Below are 18898 nucleotides of genomic sequence, written 5' to 3' on the forward strand. Positions count from 1 at the left end.
GTTTTTTAAAGATTTACTTATTTTTAGATTTATTTATTTTATTGGGTGGCTCAGTCAGTTAAGCGTCTGACTCTTGATTTCAGCTCAGGTCACGATCTCTGGGTTGTAAGATCGAGCCCTGCTTCAGGCTCTGTGCTCAGCGGGGAGTCTGTTTGAGATTCTCTCTCTGCCCCCCCCCCATGTTGTCTCTTTCTCTTTCTAAAATTAATAAATCTTAAAAAAAAATTCATCAGGGCGCCTGGGTGGCACAGCGGTTGGGCGTCTGCCTTTGGCTCAGGGCGTGATCCCGGGGTTGTGGGATCGAGCCCCACATCAGGCTCCTCCGCTGTGAGCCTGCTTCTTCCTCTCCCACTCCCCCTGCTTGTGTTCCCTCTCTCGTTGGCTGTCTCTATCTCTGTCGAATAAAATTAAAAAAAAAAAAATTCATCAAGATGTGTATACTTGCTGTGTGAAAGCGGTTTCTCAATTAAAAAGCTAGGCACAGGGATACCTGGGTGGCTCAGTCAGTTAAGTGGCTGCCTTCGGCTCAGGTCACAATCTCTGGGTCCTGGGATCAAGCTCCACATCAGGCTCCCTACTCAGTGGGGAGTCCGCTTCTCCCCCCCCTCAAATAAATAAATAAAATCTTAAAAAAAAAAAAAGGCTAGGCACAGCTGACTTGGATGATTTATCTGCCTTCCCTTGTCATTTAGATGCCCATATATCATCGGACATTAGTTAAGTTCTCTTTCATTTTAGATAGATAAATTTTTGATAAGTGTTGATCTTTCACATAATTTTGAGTATTTCAGAAATATAAATATGATGAGATTTTTAATACATGATATTAAAAAAGTAATGCTTGATTTACTTTTTTTCTGATTTAGGAGCTGTGACTGATGAGAATTAAAGGCCATGGATGAAGATGGACTTGAATTACAGCCACAAGAGCCAAACTCATTTTTTGATGCAACAGGTATAACTTGGGTCGTTCTGCTTCCCAACTACAAAATTTGGAGTTGGCTGTCAAGTGGACTAATTGCTAGACTCTCACACTGATACTCACACTTAGGTATCTTTTTATCCTGTCAAGCCTAAATTTGTTAAAATGAGCACATAATTGTTCCTGTCCTTAAAAATGTGTTTCCTTCACAACCAACATTCATGTTCTTCTCCATAACAGCAGCAGTATCAAAACACCAGTGCTCTCTTCAGTTCTTTGCATCTTGCCCAGTTACAGTGCTAAGTCCGGTTACTTCTCCCTTTAAAAATGTTCCTTGCTTACATCTCTTCGTTCTACTTCCTCCCCCATAGACATTCTCTATTGTCTCATTCTTAGTCTGCAGTAACTTTTAAATTCTTTTTCTTACCCTTAGTCTCTTTTGTCCAGCCCACCAATTAGAATACCGATCAAAAAATAACATGTGGTTTGTGTCATTTCTCTGGTTTCCATTACCCAGCAGGTAAGGTATAAGCCTCAGGCCCTCCACGGTCTGACCCCATCCTCCTTTTATAACCTTGTCTCTCACAAGGTGACAAAAGGAGCTCTCTGCTTCAGGAAGATGGAGTCTTACCTCACTCTCCAAACTTCAAGGACTATTAAATTGATGACGTTCTAAAAATAGAAAAAAAAAAAGTATTGACAATTTCAGATTACACATGATTCCAGTTGTGTAGCATTGTAAAGTGATTATGCTAGGTTTTATAATGTAAAATGGTTTTTTTTTTATCACATTAGCTAGCTACCCTTATAAATAAAACATTGACTAGTTTTCCATTGGACTTGAAATGATCATATTGCAGTATATTAAAAAATAGTGATCAACTTTTTCAGTAAATTATATATTAATGATTTCAAATTTTGACTTTTCCTTCAATCTCTAAATCCAGCAGGGGTATATATATTTTTCTTAACAACTTGGAATAGTCTTTTAATTTACATTTGGTAACTTCAGTTTGATAATGATAAATGCAGAGGTATGATTCTCTCTGCATTGGAACATGAAGTATAATTAATGTGCTTGAAAGAGAGATTAAGCTCTTTGGAGAAAAACACACACTATTTAGTAGCTTAATCTTACCACAAGTGAGCCTGGGTCGTGGGCTAAGTAAGTGGTGGATTGAAGGGCTATTGCATTTTAGCCCAGATTGTTAACACTTAATGGTGTTTGTTTATCTTTGAGCAAGTCACTTAATCTGTCAGGGCCTCCGTTTTCATGTCCTAATAATAATGAAACCTCTCATTACAGTTTTTCAGAACACTTCCCATACATTCCCATTTGATCATCACAACAGTCCTGTGAGGTATGCATGGCAGATACTACTGTCCTCATTTTACTGATGAGGAAACTGAAACTCCGAGGTTAAATGACTTGCCCAAGGTCACAAAATGAATAAGTGTCCAAACCGTACTCTCTGATTTAGATTTTGTAACCAGTCTTCTTGCCACCAAATGCTTTCATTTTCATGTCTGCAAAATGGATATTACAATGATCTGTTGCTGATATTAATATTGAGAATATGGAAAACAAATGAATATAAAGCATTTTGTAGAAGTCCTATAGAAATTAAAGGAAACATACTCTTTATTAACTGGCTGTAAGATTTCCTGCATTTTTCAATGATATTTTTGGTCCTTGTTGGTCATTCGTGTTTGTTAAACAAAGCCATATGTTTCTGAGGACCTGGCCAGTGACACATGGTCATTGAGTTAGGCAGCTGCTTGGACTCAGCCTGGTTTGAGTCACATCCAGAAGCACTAATCAACAGGATAGCATTTTAGGTTAAGACTTTTATAAAACTTTGCTTTTCTCTAGACCAGGATCCAAGATGCTGGATTTGTTTTCTTTTATCCTGTGTTTTTGGCAAGGATATTTGATTTTGATTCCTATTTGTGGCATTCATTCAGATTAATATTTATGGAGCCCCATAATCTGTGCGAACTGTGATCTTGGTGAAGTCATTTAATCTCAGCGGGGCTTCAATTGATTCAACCCTCTACCTTTATTCCTTAATTGCAGAGTGGACTAGAGTAAGATTTCTTATATTTTGAGGAGCTGCCTGGGGGATTAGGATATGGGGGGACAGGAAGAGGCTGAATGGAGACGGAATACCCTGGTGAAGTTGGGGCAGGCCCCATTCCAGCTAACCTTGGCCTCCACCACTCCAGAGCAGCTGCACGTTTATGTATCTCATCTATCCACAGAGACTCCTTAGCCAGTTGTCTTTTCTCTGTAACTGTGGCCTTCTAGCCCTCTCTTCATTTATGCCCCAGTCCTTTTATATTCTAGATTCAGAGGATAATTTCTAAATTTCCATAGTCATAAATGGAGGATATTGGTGAGCTACTGTTCTAGAACGAAGTAGGAGAAAGGGGTAATAATGGAAGGGGTAAAAATAAAAGAGATACATGGGAGAGGTGGAAAGAAGAAAACTATGAGTTGAGGAGAAAGAGATGGAACAAGAAGGAAAAATAAATGAAAACACATATAATGAAGGAAAATGGTGTGTCACCTGAACTTGCATTACTTAGTTTTGTAATCATCCCTTAAGTACCTATGCATATGGGATTAACTTTAGTGAGCCTAGAATTTTACTTTCATGATTTGTGTGTGTGTGTGTGTGTGTGTGTGTGTGTGTGTGTGTGTGTGTGTCTGGCTCAGTTGCTTTGTTTTTCTGTATTTCCTTACCTATCACTTGGTTTGGGATGAGAATAAAAGTTCTTGTATTAAAAATTTCTGATATGATTCAAAAATAGATTCCCTCTTTAATCTCTGTTAGTGTTTGAGAAAACTGAGGTGCTAGTCTGTTTTATTCTTAGGAATTAAATAACATTTACGTTATTGGAGGTAGTCATGCACACCTACCTGAAATTTGTGATTTTAATTTTTTTTTTTTTTTTTTAAGGAGCTGATGCTACACACATGGACGGTGATCAAATTGTTGTGGAAGTACAAGAAACTGTTTTTGTTTCAGATGTTGTGGATTCAGACATAACTGTGCATAACTTTGTTCCTGATGACCCAGACTCAGTTGTAATCCAGGATGTTATTGAGGATGTTGTTATAGAAGATGTTCAGTGCCCCGATATCATGGAAGAAGCAGATGTGTCTGAAACGGTCATCATTCCTGAGCAAGTGCTGGACTCAGATGTAACTGAAGAAGTTTCTTTAGCACATTGCACAGTCCCAGATGACGTTTTAGCTTCCGACATTACTTCAGCCTCAATGTCTATGCCAGAACACGTCTTGACGAGTGAATCTATACATGTGTCTGATGTTGGACATGTTGAACACGTGGTTCATGACAGTGTAGTAGAAGCAGAAATCATCAACGACCCTCTGACAACGGATGTCGTTTCAGAAGAAGTATTGGTAGCAGATTGTGCCTCTGAAGCAGTCATAGATGCCAATGGGATCCCTGTGGACCAGCAAGATGATGACAAAAGCAACTGTGAGGACTACCTTATGATTTCCTGTAAGTCTTGGGGTACCGTGATTGTCAAAGGTATTTTTGAAGGCTGTCTTTCCTAACTTACATCAGGGGTGAAATTTTCTTGACATCTATAAAATTAAAGTAAATCTCATAGACCTACCTGCATTGTTGTTTCAGTTTGGAGCCTGTAAGATAACTCAAAATTCAGAAAAGTGAAATGGTGCAGAATAAAGTCGTTTCTCTATAAGGACACAATAGAAAGATGAGATTTCTTCAGTCTAGAAAAAGACGGAAAGGAGTAGAACTGAACTTTCTGAAATCATGAAGGATGTCATTAGGCTGTTATGAGCCTTTATTAGAATTAGGAATCCTCTTGAAACTAAAAAAGAGTTCAACTTGGAAAAAAATGTATAACCAAACTATTTATATTCTTATATATGGATATACAGTGCTACTTGTGTACTACTTATGTACTTACTCTACTTACATGTAAAATGCTATGGAAAAGAGCTCTGGCATAGTATTGAAACTTCAAATGATTCCAAAACATGATTTCAAGTATGATGGACTCATAGTAGGTTATTGAAGAAAAGGTGTTTTGGAACACACTTGTACATTTTTAACTTAACATCTGGAAGGATAGCTGTGTCTTCTTACAACCTATTTCTTGGTACCACTTCTAGAGATAAAATCCTCAATTGGATAGACCACAGTTTTGGCCCAGTATGGGGATTCTTGTGCCTTTAGGGGCTAAACTTCAAACAAAGACTCAGAGACTGTTTGCTTATATAAATTCACAAGACTGTTTGGTTTGCTTGAATACCTGTTAGAGGAGTTTCACATAGCATATATTGGAGTCCACCAGCATTTTAGGGATTTCGGAAATCCGAGAATTCTTTGTGTGAAGAGGAAGAAAATGCCTTCATTCAAGACATGTGTTTGGGCTCCCTACTCTGTGTTAGACATTGTTGTAAGTAGTGCAGATATGGATAGGTGATAAATAAAAAAATACATAAAACCATTGTCCTTAGAGAGCTTACAGTCTACTGCAGGAGAGAAAGATAGGTTGCACTATGATGCAGAGGCATGACCAAGTTGCTGTGGAGACAAGATGGAGTTGCTGATCTTTGAACTCAAGGATGAGTTCTATTTTTACCAGGTGAAGAAGGGCGTGAATTGGGAGGGAGACGTTCCAGGCAAATTGTTTAAAAAAAAAAAAAAAAAGTCCTAGCCTTTGCTGGGACTGAAGGGAACTTTAGGATGTACTTGTATATCTTTGTGTACTTTCTGGTTAATTCATTAGAACAAATTTCTTTCTTTTCTTTTCTTTCTATTTTATTTATTTCACAGAGAGAGACAGTGAGGGAGGGAATACAAGCAGGGAAAGTGGGAGAGGGAGAAGCAGGCTCCCCGCTGAGCAGGGAGTCCAATGCAGGACTTGATCCCAGGACCCTGGGATCATGACATGAGCCGAAGGCAGACGCTTAATGACTGAGCCACCCAGGTGCCCCCATTAAAACAAATTTCTTGAAATAGAATTGCTAGATCAGAGGGTATACAGATTTATAAGTCTGGTGATATTGCCTCAGTATTTTGCTTAATAATAATTCCCCCACCAGGTTTATGAGAAGGTCCATTTCCCTACATGACTGACCAACACAGGGTATTATTTTCCTTTTTAGTTTTTGCCAATCTCACAGGGAAAAATATGATAGCTATTTGAAGTTTGAATTTATTTTAGCAAGGTAATTTTGGTAGTGATACAGAATAAAAATAAGTAAGGGAGAGACTGGTGGTAGAGGTTAGTTGAAATGGTTCATTTATGAGATAAAGAAGATCCTAAGTACCTTGATATTCGGAATGGGGACAGAAAGGGGGAACTAGATTCAAGAGAGTTTAGGAAGTAAAATGAATGAGATTTTGTGGCAGATAGAATAGGTGTGGGGATCTGAGGGAGAAAGAATTCATGGAGGAACCTAAGGTTTCTACTTGGGGGATTGGGTACCTGGTCATGCTATTACCAGAGAGGTAGAGATTTGGTGGAAAAAACATGATTTAGGACCTGTTAGAAGTTTGAGTTCTTGCTGGGGACAATCTGGTGGATGTTTTTTTCTAGGCAGTTGATAATACGAATTTGGTGCTTTTGAGAGAGGTTGTGTCTAGAGGAAGAAATTTGGGACAACAAAATATAGATAGTATCCTGTGCGGAAATGGGTGGTGTTCCTCAGAGAGTGCTTGTAGAATAACGAGTATGGATCCTTTAGATATTTAAGAAGTACGTGGAAGAGAAGAGCCCATGAAAATCAAGAGGTTTTGGAAGCGGAGGAGAAAAATCTTTTAGAGAGTATTTTTAACACTGTTAAAGATGAAAAGAATTTCTGGAAGTGTTATCACTGAGAAGAGAGAGTGGAGCTGTTCCATTGAGGAATTAGGAGGTATTTGTATCTTAATTAAAGTAGTTTCAATAAAGCATGGGCCAATGGAGAGGAGATAGAAGAGATGAACTGTAATGGATTGAGAAGTTGGTGGAAGTGAAGTAAGTGAAGCAGTTTGTATAAATGGCTGTTGTAATCAGGGAAGGGACAAGAGAGGCAGGAGCATAGCTTTTGATGTTTGGCTGGATGGTGAAAGGGTGTTGTGCATATTTATAGTCTTGTAGGTGCAGGACACAAACCACTGGATAGACTAAAGATAAGGGAAGGGTTACCAGATGGAGCAGTTCCAGAGAAGGGGAAGGGAATGAGGTCCACGGCAGCAGTGGAGGGCTGTTGGGTGAGGCCTAGAGAGGAAGAGTGAGTACCTTCTCTGAGACAGGGGCAGTAAAAGGAGCTTTAGAATATTGGAAGCAGGTGCCTGGCTGGCTCAGTTGGTAGAGCATGTAACTCTTGATCTCAGGGTTGTGAGTTCGAGCCCCACAGTGGGTGTAGAGATTACTTAAAAATAAAATATTAAAAAAAAAATAAAGGGACACCTGGGTGGCTCAGTCAGTTGGGCATCAGCCTTTGGCTCAGGTCACGATCCCAGGGTCCTGGGATCGAGTCCCTTGTCGAGCTCCTTGCTCTGTGAGGAGCCTGCTTCTCTCTCTGCCTGCCACTTCCCCTGCTTGTGCTCGCTCGCTCTCTCTGACAAATAAAATATTTTTAAAAAGAAATAAAAAAAATTTTAAAAAGTATGTTGAGAGCTATTTTCTTTGTGCAGCAAATTCACCTGCCAATATAGGACGTGCAGAGGTTGGGTGGAAAGCTGAAGAATAGAGGTGAAGAGTTGAAAAGACTTAGTCTTAAAGGGAGGAACCAGGGCAGGAAGCTTAAGAATTTACAGGGTAGATTATTTAGGTGCATTGAGGGGCTGGCTGAGATTGGGAGTCTTTAGTTTGTATGTCAGATGTGCCATTCAGTATGAAAATACCATTTTGAAATACCACTGCCAGATTTTCTGTTGCAAGACCAGGCAACCCAGAGCAAGGCTGGAGAAAGTAAGGAGTTGGGTTCATCATGCTTTATGAGGGCAAGAGGATCTGGTGAAATATTTAGGAGAAAGCACTCTTGGTTCTCCTTGACTTCTCTTTTCACTTAAACTTGTTTGCTAAGGAGTAAAATGCATAGCGTTGTTTGCCCTTTAGCTGCATACTGTCTCTTGCCTTTATTACTCTTTTAGGAAGTTCAGCCCTCCAAGAATGTCGTAAAAAAATACTAAAAGTTAATTTAGTAACAGTTGACATAATATACTAGATTCTTTCTTTTTATTAGGATTTTATTTATTGAGAGAGTGTGTGCACACAAGCGGGAGGAGGGGTAGAGGGAGAAGCAGACTCCCCACTGAGCAGGGAGCCAGCCCAGGGCTTATCCCAGGACCCTGAGATGACCGGAGCCCAAATCAAGAGTCAGCTGCTTAATCCACTGAGCCACCCAGGGGCCCCTATTCCTTTCCTTTTAAAATAGAATGTCACATCCAGGCTCAAAGAACACACACACACACGTACACATACACAAACACGTTACCTAATCCCCCTATTTTACTATAATGAATTGGTTTGATTGCTTTTATTTTTTTTTTAATTTTTAAATCTTTATTTATTTATTTTTGAGAAAGAGAGAGAGAAAGAGAAAGCATGAGTGGAGGGGCAGACGGAGAGGGGGAGAGAATCCCAAGCAGACTCCACACCAAGCATGGAGCCTGACACGGAGCTTGATCTCAAGACCCTGAGATCATGAGATGAAACTAAGAGTCAGATGCTTAGCCAGCTGCGCCACCCAGGTGCCCCTGATTGCTTTTAAATTGGGTTTGGGGATGGTGACTTTTGGTAGTATCTGTTGTCCTTTTGCAGGTACTTCATTTTTCCTCCATTCCACGCCATCATCCCTTTTCCTTTCAAAGTAAAGTCGTGTTAAAAAATTTAATTTACGGGGCGCCTGGGTGGCACAGTGGTTAAGCGTCTGACTTCGGCTTAGGGCGTGATCCCGGCGTTCTGGGATCGAGCCCCATATCAGGCTCCTCTGCTATGAGCCTGCTTCTTCCTCTCCCACTCCCCCTGCTTGTGTTCCCTCTCTCGCTGGCTGTCTCTCTGTCAAATAAATAAATAAAATCTTTAAAAAAAATTTTTTTAATTTACTACTGGCTTTGGAATCAAACCAATTGAATGCTTTGGAATTAATTAGCATTTCTCTTGTTTCTGCCTCCCAGTGCTGCATTTCAACTTAAAACCTAAATTGATTTCAGAAGTTTAGGATTGACAAAGTCTTTGTGGTAAGCATATAGAGGAACTATGGTCTGATTTTCTCCATGATAGAGAATGCAGAGATGCCATTATTAGCAGTTAGCTTTAATGCTTTTCATAATATGAGGAGAGATGGTAGTATTATCTCTGAATTCCTATGATTCTTATCACCTCATTGGTCAGAGAACACGAACAGACATCTAAATACTCTTCAAAAATTTCAGTAAGTCACTGGATCTAAGACCCTAAAAAACAGCTTTTATAAAGTCTTTAGTGTCTGTCTTGGCATTTCTTCCCTCTGAAGGTCTCATTTAAAATGATGACGAAATAGCAGTCCTCATTCTTTATAGCGTCCTGATAGTGTATATAGACACAAATGTTCTATGTCACAGTAGAGCTGCCTTTGAGGCCAGGATGACCTCTTTATCTTATCTTTGCAATCTAGATGTTAACGATTGCTTCTGAATTTGATGGTCTGTTCTTGAAAATAGGAACTATCCACTGCATCTTAGCCATTGATGTATACTTCTTCATCAAACCCTGTGCCTATTAGGTGTAATATAAACATTTGTTGAATATATGAAGGCTATAGCTGCAAGTCTGTGGGTGTTGTGCTACTTCGAAGATATTAATAATACATTTCTTCCCTACCAAAAGCTATTGGTTCTCACGTGGTTCTGGTTAGGCTAGGTATGGTGGTACTGCTTTATGGCACCTAAGAGTTTTCTGGGTCTCTCAGAAGTGGAATGTTTGAGTAATCCATGTGTTAGCCAAGTTGTTTTTTAGTTCTCCTTTAATCCGAGACAGCTGCCAGACATCCCTAATTTCTTTACAGTGGTCATCAGCCTCCTGGAGTTTCACTTTGCGGCTGCATAGTCAAGATGCTATTTTGTCAAACATCAGTTTGTACAATAAGGAAAGTTGGAGAAGAGCGGGTGCTGATGAGTCAGGCACTGCCTTACAACAGCTGCACGAAGCAAAATATTCTCTGGGTGCCTCTGATATTAACATGATCAACAAGAAGTCACTCTTTAGATCTTGTTGACATTTCCCACGTCTTTTAATTAGAACAGTTGGATAGAAGATGAGCAGGAGCTAGGTATTCCTTTCTAATCCTAGATTCAGCTGAAGTGTTGAAATAAACTTTTTTTGGTTAACAGCTTTAACACATGTAAACAGCATGAAACATATGCCATACCGTTCGCCCATTTAAAGTGTGCATTTCAGTGGATTTTAGTGTATTCACTAACTTGTGCAACCATCATCAGATTTTAGAAAATTTTAGTTACTCCAAGGAGAAACTTCATACCCTTTAGCTGTCACTCCCGTCAGCCCTCTCTGTCCCTTCCCTGTCCCTTCCAAATCTAAGCAACCCCTGATCTGCTTTCTGCCTGGATAGATTTGCCTATTAGGGATATTTCGTATAAACGGAATCCTGTAATACATGGTCTTTATGACTGGCTCTTTTCACTTGGCAGAATGTTTTCAGCGTTCATCCATGTTCTGGCAGGTGTCAGTGCTTCATTCCTTTTTATTACTGAAGACTATTCCATTTTCTGGTGTACAGGGTATACATTTTAGTCCATTTGTAAGTTGTTTCTCCTTTTTGGCTGTTTTATCTATGGATATTAACATTTGTATTCAAGTTTTTGTGGGCATACATTTCATATGTGGAATTGCTGGGTCATACGGTAACTCTACCTTTTAAGGAACTGCCAGACTATTTTCCAAAGCTGCTGCATCATTTCACATTCCCCCCAGCAGTGTATGAGGGTTCCAGTGTCTCCACACCCTTTGTAGCACTTGTTAGTACTGTCTTTTTTATCATAGCCATCCTGGTAGATGTGAAGCAATTTCCTGTTGTGGTTTTGATTTACATTTTCCTTTTTTTTTTTTTTTTTTTTTTAAGATTTTATTTATTTATCTGACAGAGATAGAGACAGCCAGCGAGAGAGGGAACACAAGCAGGGGGAGTGGGAGAGGAAGAAGCAGGCTCATAGCGGAGGAGCCTGATGTGGGGCTCGATCCCAGAACGCCGGGATCACGCCCTGTGCCGAAGGCAGACGCTTAACGACTGCGCCGCCCAGGCACCCCCTTGATTTACATTTTTCTGATGGTTAATGATGTCAGGCAGTTTTTCATGTGCTTTTTGGCCATTTGTATATATTCTTTGGAGAAATGTCTATTCAGATGCCTTGTTCATTTTTAAATTGAGTTATTTGCCATTTTCTTATTGAGTTGAAAGAATTCTTTGTATATTCTAGATACAAGTCCCTTATAAGATAAATGATTTACAAATATTTTGTCCCGTTCCGTCAGTAGTCTCCACTTCCTTGATAGTGTCCTTTGATGTACAAAAGTTCTAAATCTTGATGAAGTCCAATTTATATATTTTTTTTGTTGCTGTGCTTTTGGTGTCATATTTAAGAAACTGTTGCCTCATCCAAGGTTATGAAGATTTACACCTGTGTTTCCTTTTAAGAGTTTTATAGCTTTGGTTCTTGCATTTAGGCCTTTGATCCCGTTTTGAGTTTATTGTTGTGTATGATGTGAGGTAGGTAAGGAGCTAATTTCAGTCTTTGGCATGTGGATATTCAGTTGTCCCAGCACCATTTGTTGAAAAAACAGTTCTTTCTCCACTGAATGTTCTTGGCACTCTTGTTGAAAATAATTGACTGTAAACGTGAGGGTTTATTTTTTGGACTCTTAACTCTGTCCCATTAATTGTCTATCCTTATACTAGTTCCATGCTGTCAGAGTGCGTAGTGAATTTGCAAAATTTACTACCGTAAATATTAAAGTTTAAATTTTGAAGTCCAGGCAAAAATGCATAATTCAGTTTCAAAAAGTGTAACAGAATAAGTGATGGCGACGTTGTATGTTCTTACGGAAAACACGGGTACTTTGGGTATGTTTGCCTATCTTACAGTAACATCAGAGGAAACAACTAATATACCTCTGGAGCATGGGATCCTTTCTGTTAAAAACTGAATACTTAGCCATAGAGTCTTTCTTCTAATGAAAACCTATATGATGCTTCATTTCTAATATATGTTATAATAAAATACGTGCTCTCAGTTCTTTTAAGCAGTTTTAAAATAGATAAATTAAGAAAAATTCTAGCAAATAATTTAGACTTAGAACCCTTAAAACTAGTTTGGTTAAATGAAAGTATGTCATAATTTTTAACATGTTGAATATAAAATTGGAAATTTTACTTTGTGCAGACCATAAGTTTAATAAAAGTATTTTATGACAGTGAGTGTGGAGTAATAATATAGCTGTCTTCTCTCCTTTTAGTTGTTTTTATATACTAAGGCTAAAGACGCTTTCACTAAGATAAAGTTGATTTCAAAATACTGTTTTCTACAGTATGCAACTGCTTGTATAAAAGCTGAATGTTAATAAATCATTAGATTGGTTAGTTCTTAACTAATGCTTATTAAGCTCTTTTGGTCTGGTGGCATTTATATAATTTAAGTCCATTTGAATTAGGATTTCAAGAAGAGCTCAGGTGCTAATGTGTGGAAAATGCTTTCAGACTCATCAGACCTATTTTCTAAATTACCCTTGAATCAATTTGCATTTCCACCATGAGATGGAATTAAGTTTGTTTGGTGAGGTTTGTTGTTAATAAAGGTCACTTTTCAGGGGGAAAATGTTTATGTCAGTATATATGTGGTTTGATTGTTACCAAGTCAAAATGGACAACTTTAAGAAAAAATTTTTTGACTTAAGCTTTTTTATCCCAGGAAGGATTGTAGATTTGTAACAAGTTGGTAACAATAAAAATAGGTAATAGTAAACCTTCAATAAATAGTATGTGTGTGCCAGAACTTAGTATGCATTATTTTCTTTACACAACCTTGTAATGTTGGTGTTATCACTCTTCTTTACGTATTGGGTGACAGGATGAGGTTAAGTAACTTGACCAAAGTTACACATCCAGCTAGCGTTAGGTTGAGGATGTGAAATCAAGTATGTTTTATTCCGGAGTGTCTACCCTCCACTCTCATGCTGCCTTTCTTCATGTGTGCGTGTATTTATATACATATGTGTATAAAGCTCATACTACAAAGCAGTGGGGTTTGGCTTAAATACTGCTTATTGGTGGTGGAGGAGACAACCAGAATTCAGTGATTCTTAAAATTTATAATATTATTTTTAAAATTTTACAGTATTATTGAATACCCAATTTCAGCAGCATTAGGAAATACTTTAAGGGACTTAAACATTTTCTTGGATCTAACTCATAGCAGAAGCCACCTGGACAGCCTCAAAACCTTATTCCATTATTTTTCTACCTAAAAAATAGATTTTTTTCAAATTTATGTTTAAATGAGAAAAGTCATAAACTATTATTTTTACATTTTTTTCTTAAGATTTTATTCGAGATAGAGCAAGGGCGGGCGAGTGAGAGAACAAGAGAGCACAGGCAGGGGGAGTGGCAGAGGAAGAGGGAGAAACAGGCTCTCTACTGAGCAGGGAGCCCGTCTCGGGGCTTGATCCCAGGGCTCTGGGATCATGACCTGAGCTGAAGGCAGATGCTTAACCGACTGAGACACCCAGGTGCCCCTATTATTTTTTTCTTTTGCCCAGGTTTACTTTCCTTGTGTCTTCGTTCATTCAAAAACATTTCTTGACCAGCCATGATAAGCTAGGATAAGCTTGGTAGCTGTTAGAGATAAACAAACAGTGCGAGTCTGGCTTTTTAGAGTCCATAGTCCTGGAGGGAAGACATACAGAAACAGATCATTACAGTTGATTGTGAAAAGATACATGACTGAAAATACAAAGTATTTTGGAAGCACTAAGGGAGGAAATGGTGGGGGAATTTTTGGTATACTTCCATGAGCTACATTCTGTGAAAGCATTGTAAACCAGAGATCTGTGGAAGCTTGGTTGAAGACCTGAGTCTCTGTATTTCATCCCTACTCCTAACCGTTTCCTTCCCTCCCATATTGTTTTGAAGCAAATTCCATACATCATTTCATTCATAGGTATTTCAGTATAGATATCTGAAGGACAAGGATTTTTTAAAAAATGAGACGATATCGTGGTCACGTCTTTAAAAAAATAATTTGGGGTGAACTCAGTCTGAAGCATGAGTGGATGGGTAAGGTGGGAGGAATGGCAGAGAGGAGGGAGGAGGGCCTTTTTATTTTTTTTTTTTTAACGATTTTATTTATTTATTTGACAGAGATAGAGACAGCCAGCGAGAGAGGGAACACAAGCAGGGGGAGTGGGAGAGGAAGAAGCAGGCTCATAGCAGAGGAGCCTGATGTGGGGCTCGATCCCATAACGCCGGGATCACGCCCTGAGCTGAAGGCAGACGCTTAACCGCTGTGCCACCCAGGCGCCCCGAGGAGGGCCTTTTTAAAGGCAAGGGGATGTGAAAGATCTTGGAGTGTTCAGAGACTTACTTAGTCTTTGGAGTGCAAATAATATCTTTGGCGAAGAAAATGGAGGAAATGGTGAGAAATAAGATTGACAAAATAGGCAAGGCCCAAATCATAAAGGCCCTTGAATGCACTAAGAAGCGCATTTTACCTTGTTGATGTGGGAAGCTGTTAAAGGGTTGTAAGCTGATTAGTAATACCACGGTTAGGCTGGTAGTTTGGAAAGTTCATCCTCACGGCAATGTTGAGAGCACACAAGGTAAGAGTAAAATCAGAAACAAAAAGTGCACTATGGGAGATTATAGTAATTCAGGTAAGAAACAGATGATGATAGTTTGAAATAAGGTTCTATCGGTAGAGTTTGGCAGAAACTGCTTCATGACATACTTAGGAAGTAGAATTTGGATTAAATTTAGGCTTGAGGAATAGAGAGAGTTCAAAGCTCCCTTCCTGGTTTTTGGCTTATGGAGCTGGGCAGATGGCGAAACCATTACCAGAGGAGGAGCATGTTTGGACACACGGAAGATCTGTCCACAGGGTTGCTGCCTGCAGCTGTCCATGTGGTATCCCCAGCCTTCTAGTTGAGGCGTTCTGACCAGTTGGTCTGATGTTAGCTCCTAGTTAAGCACAACTTTTAATCATGGTAGATATCTAATAAAAAATGGTACCAGGGGAGGGGAGTATCTGGGTGTCCCAGTTGGTTAAGTGTCTGACTCGATTTAGGCTCAGGTCATGATCTCAGGGTTGTGAGATTGAGCCCCATGTTGGGGCTTAAGATTCTCCCTCTCCCTCTGTACCCCCCCACCCCAGTAGTTCTGGGAATGAAGGAAGAAATAAATCCAACTTCTGTGTTTAATGCATAAACTGAGGGTTAATACAATCTGATGGCTTATTTATTGATTCTCAGGGCTATTAGCACAGGAGACATGGTAAAATATTTGTTTATTCCTTTGTTCTGTGGGCAGATTGTTGGAAGTTTCTATATCTTACCATTATTTTTATATATGCACTCTTATCAGTTTTGTTTCTTAACCATTTGGTAAACCACAGAATAAAATTTTAGAGTTTTAAAAATACATATCCTCATGGGAATGTTTCTGAAATGTGAGAAAAGTTGTATTTAAAGAAGACATACTCAGTAAGCTTTAAGCTTGTTCTGATAAAATTCAAAAAGATTTCTGTTGATCCATCTAAAATTGTCTTTACTTTGGGCACTGTGAAACTTATTTAGAAATCAACACTAAAATTAATGAATTAAGAGTTTTTGGTTTAATGTTCAGTCTGGATGTCAGTTAGGTTTGTACCAAGAGTGAAGCACTCAAGTAAAGCACATTGTTGTCCTCCCCTCTCCCAACCAAAAATAAGATTGGGTAAAAAGTCTGTATCTTGAAAGCCTTAGAAGCAATTGGAGCTTCAGATTAGCCTTGTGACTCATATTTACTGTTGATCTGCTTGTGATCTAGACAAAATTGTCCAACAGCTTGCCCTTTGAACAGATCTATGATTACTTTGTGGGATAATGGGGGTTGGGCAGGGGGGAGAGAGAGGAGGAGAGAGGGAAAGAAAGAACATGCAAGGAGCGCCTGGGTGGCTCAGTCGTTGAGCATCTGCCTTCGGCTCAGGGCGTGATCCCGGCGTTCTGGGGTGGAGCCCCCACATCAGGCTCCTCTGCTGGGAGCCTGCTTCTTCCTCTCCCACTCCCCCCTGCTTGTCTCTCTCTCACTGGCTGTCTCTGTGTCAAGTAAATAAATAAAATCTAGGAAGGAAAGAAAGAAAAAAAGAAGGAGAAAGAAGAAGAAAAGAAAGAAAAGAAAGAACATGCGAAGATCTCAAAGAGATCTTTGAGAAACTCTTCCGTGTATGGTAACAGTTCCTGCAGTAGAGTCAGCAGCTTTCCATTTGGATGCCAGCCCAGCTGCTCACTAGCTGTATGATTTTGAGCAAATTACTGACTTCTCTTTGGCCTCTGTTTTGTTTTTTTGTTTGTTTTTTGTTTTTTTGTTTTTTTATTTGTAGGATGGCAGTCCTACTACCTGACCTGTGGGCTGGTTGGGAGAATTAGAGATCATACGCAGCAGGCATCCAGCACAGAGCCTGCCTGTCAGTAATGGCTAGTCATTGTTGTCCACACAGAGTCTCTCTGATGGTGGCATCAACTGGGCAAGCAGGACTAACTCTGGACTGGCTTCGCTTAAGACTGTCCAGTTGTCTGATCAGGGAGTTCTTGGGTAAAGGCAGGCACAGGGTGGGATTGTAGTAGTCATTGCTTTCTTTTTACCCTGAATTTATAGTATTAAGAAATCAGTTCTTGAGTAACTAGATTTAGTTAGCTATGTTTTAGACCAATTCAGTGCAATTTGGCAAATATTTTTCATAAGTTCTATCTCTGACGTCATGCTAGAGATCACTGTAACTTAGGACAGACACTTAAATGGCTCTGATCCTTTAATTCCCCTTCTATAGAATAGGCTAATTTCATTAAATCTTTGAAATCTCCAGGAAAGTTTCAAGAAGTAAAGGAGATCAGATTATAACTAATTCTCTGAAGTCTTTTATAGGCTATATAATAAAAATAAGATAGAATTTTAACCACAGAAAGAGGGTTCCTAAGGAGGAAGCTAAAAAGGGAGGCCCAGAAGTGAACTTTTAAGTGTCTTTATCTACTAGAACATCTGCTTACTCAGCAGAATGCTTCCTGCAAGTTATTTAGTCTTAGGTGCTCTGGTTTCACAAAATCTGTAAAGTGGAGATAAAACACCTCAGTCATGGAGCTGTTGTCATTGCTTTCATGATAAAATAGAGGGACACCACTGACCACAGTGTCTAGGACATAACAGTTGCTCAAGGACATAACAGTTGCTCATGAGTTCAGGTATCCTTTTAAGGGGAACCGCCCACCTATGGTATTTTTACTATTAAGTAGCCACCTACCCACACAGGAAATCTTAAGACATTGAATAATATCAAGTTTTTACTCTATAGTTTTTTTCTTTTGATTGGATTTTGGGTTTTATTTTTTTATTTTTATTTTTTTAAAGATTTTATTTATTTATTTGACAGAGATAGAGACAGCGAGAGAGGGAACACAAGCAGGGGGAGTGGGAGAGGAAGAAGCAGGCTCACAGCAGAGGAGCCTGATGTGGGGCTCGATCCCATAACGCCGGGATCACGCCCTGAGCCGAAGGCAGACGCTTAACTGCTGTGCCACCCAGGCGCCCCAGATTTTGGGTTTTAAAGTTTAAAAATTGAAGTGATTAGTAAGACTATTGGACTTATCAGAGTAAGTTAGAACAGGCTCTTGGTTCAGACAACCAAATTCTTTCTTCGATAGCAATACTGATGGTAGGGTCTTCTGAAAAGGCCTGATTTCCCTCCTTGATGTTAATCCTAACATTCATACCTGGGGATCTTGAAAACTTTAGAAAAGATTTGTGTATTCAGACTGTCCCTTGAAATAAATTATTTAGGATGTAAAATCATCTTTATTTTTCATTCAAAATTAACCTGATTTAAGATCTGTCAGGTAGCTAGCTTCTGGTTCTGGAAGGCTGGGATTTAGAGACTGAACCCATGTTCTCCTTGTGGGTACTGGTCACAGTTTACAGACTTCAAGCTTAATTAAACTTTGTCTTTGAGACTGATTCTACCCTCGTAGCATGGGTTTTCCTTCTTAATTGTGCTTTCTGAGAAATCTGTCCTTAAGTTTGACTTACTTCTCCATCCATTTAGGTATTTTTTTTTTGAGTCCTCCTTTTCCCAGTGACTCCCCTCTTGAAGCTTTTTTCTTTTTTTAAAGAATTCATTTATTTGTGAGTGCATGTGCCAGTGAGCATTGGGGAGCGGCAGGCAGAAGGAGAAGCAGACTCCCTGCTGAGCAGGGATCCTGATGTGGGACTGGATCCCAGGACCCAGGGATCATGACCTGAGCCAAAGGCAGATGCTTAACCGACTGAGCCACCCAGGCGCCCCCCTCTTGAAGCTTTTTATGTTTCTGCTCCATTCTGAAGTAGTTGCTTTCTAGGCTTAATGTAATACAGGCATTTTTCTGAAATTTTCCTTCTCTCATTTCCTGAGATTAATCCACTGTTTTATGGATTCCCATGCCACCTTCTTTCCTGATTTACTCTCTTATTGTACTGGACCACATATTGAAATAACTTCTAAGGGGTATAGATTGTGTACTAAAAATATTTTTATTCTACCCTTAAATGTTATCGATAATTTGGTTAGGTACAGAATTCTAGGTTAAAGAGAATTTCCCCCGAGAACTCGTGATGCTGTGTTTCACTGTCACCCAGCATCTAGTGTTACAGTTGAGGAGCCTGATGTCATCTTGACTCTCATTCCTTAATAGGTGTTTCTTTTTCTT

The 18898-nt window shown here is 39.3% G+C and overlaps 1 protein-coding gene across 6 annotated transcripts in view; it reads left to right on the plus strand.

Moving 5' to 3' along the window:
- The window catches only part of ZFX (zinc finger protein X-linked), a 56988-nt gene that overhangs the window by 23140 nt on the left and 14950 nt on the right, over nucleotides 1–18898 (plus strand). For 4 of the 6 annotated variants that reach the window (XM_011235119.3, XM_034648780.1, XM_034648775.1 and 1 more), the window contains exons 2-3: nucleotides 867–955; nucleotides 3886–4455. In XM_011235119.3, the coding sequence (XP_011233421.1) occupies nucleotides 895–955; nucleotides 3886–4455 (631 nt within the window). In that variant the 5' untranslated portion in view covers nucleotides 867–894. Of the gene's footprint in view, nucleotides 1–866; nucleotides 956–2228; nucleotides 2284–3885; nucleotides 4456–18898 lie in introns of those variants that run through there. The other 2 variants (XM_034648778.1, XM_034648777.1) reach the window with 2 other exon arrangements.

This window comes from Ailuropoda melanoleuca, chromosome X (assembly GCF_002007445.2).
Source record: "Ailuropoda melanoleuca isolate Jingjing chromosome X, ASM200744v2, whole genome shotgun sequence".
Lineage (NCBI taxonomy): Eukaryota > Metazoa > Chordata > Mammalia > Carnivora > Ursidae > Ailuropoda > Ailuropoda melanoleuca.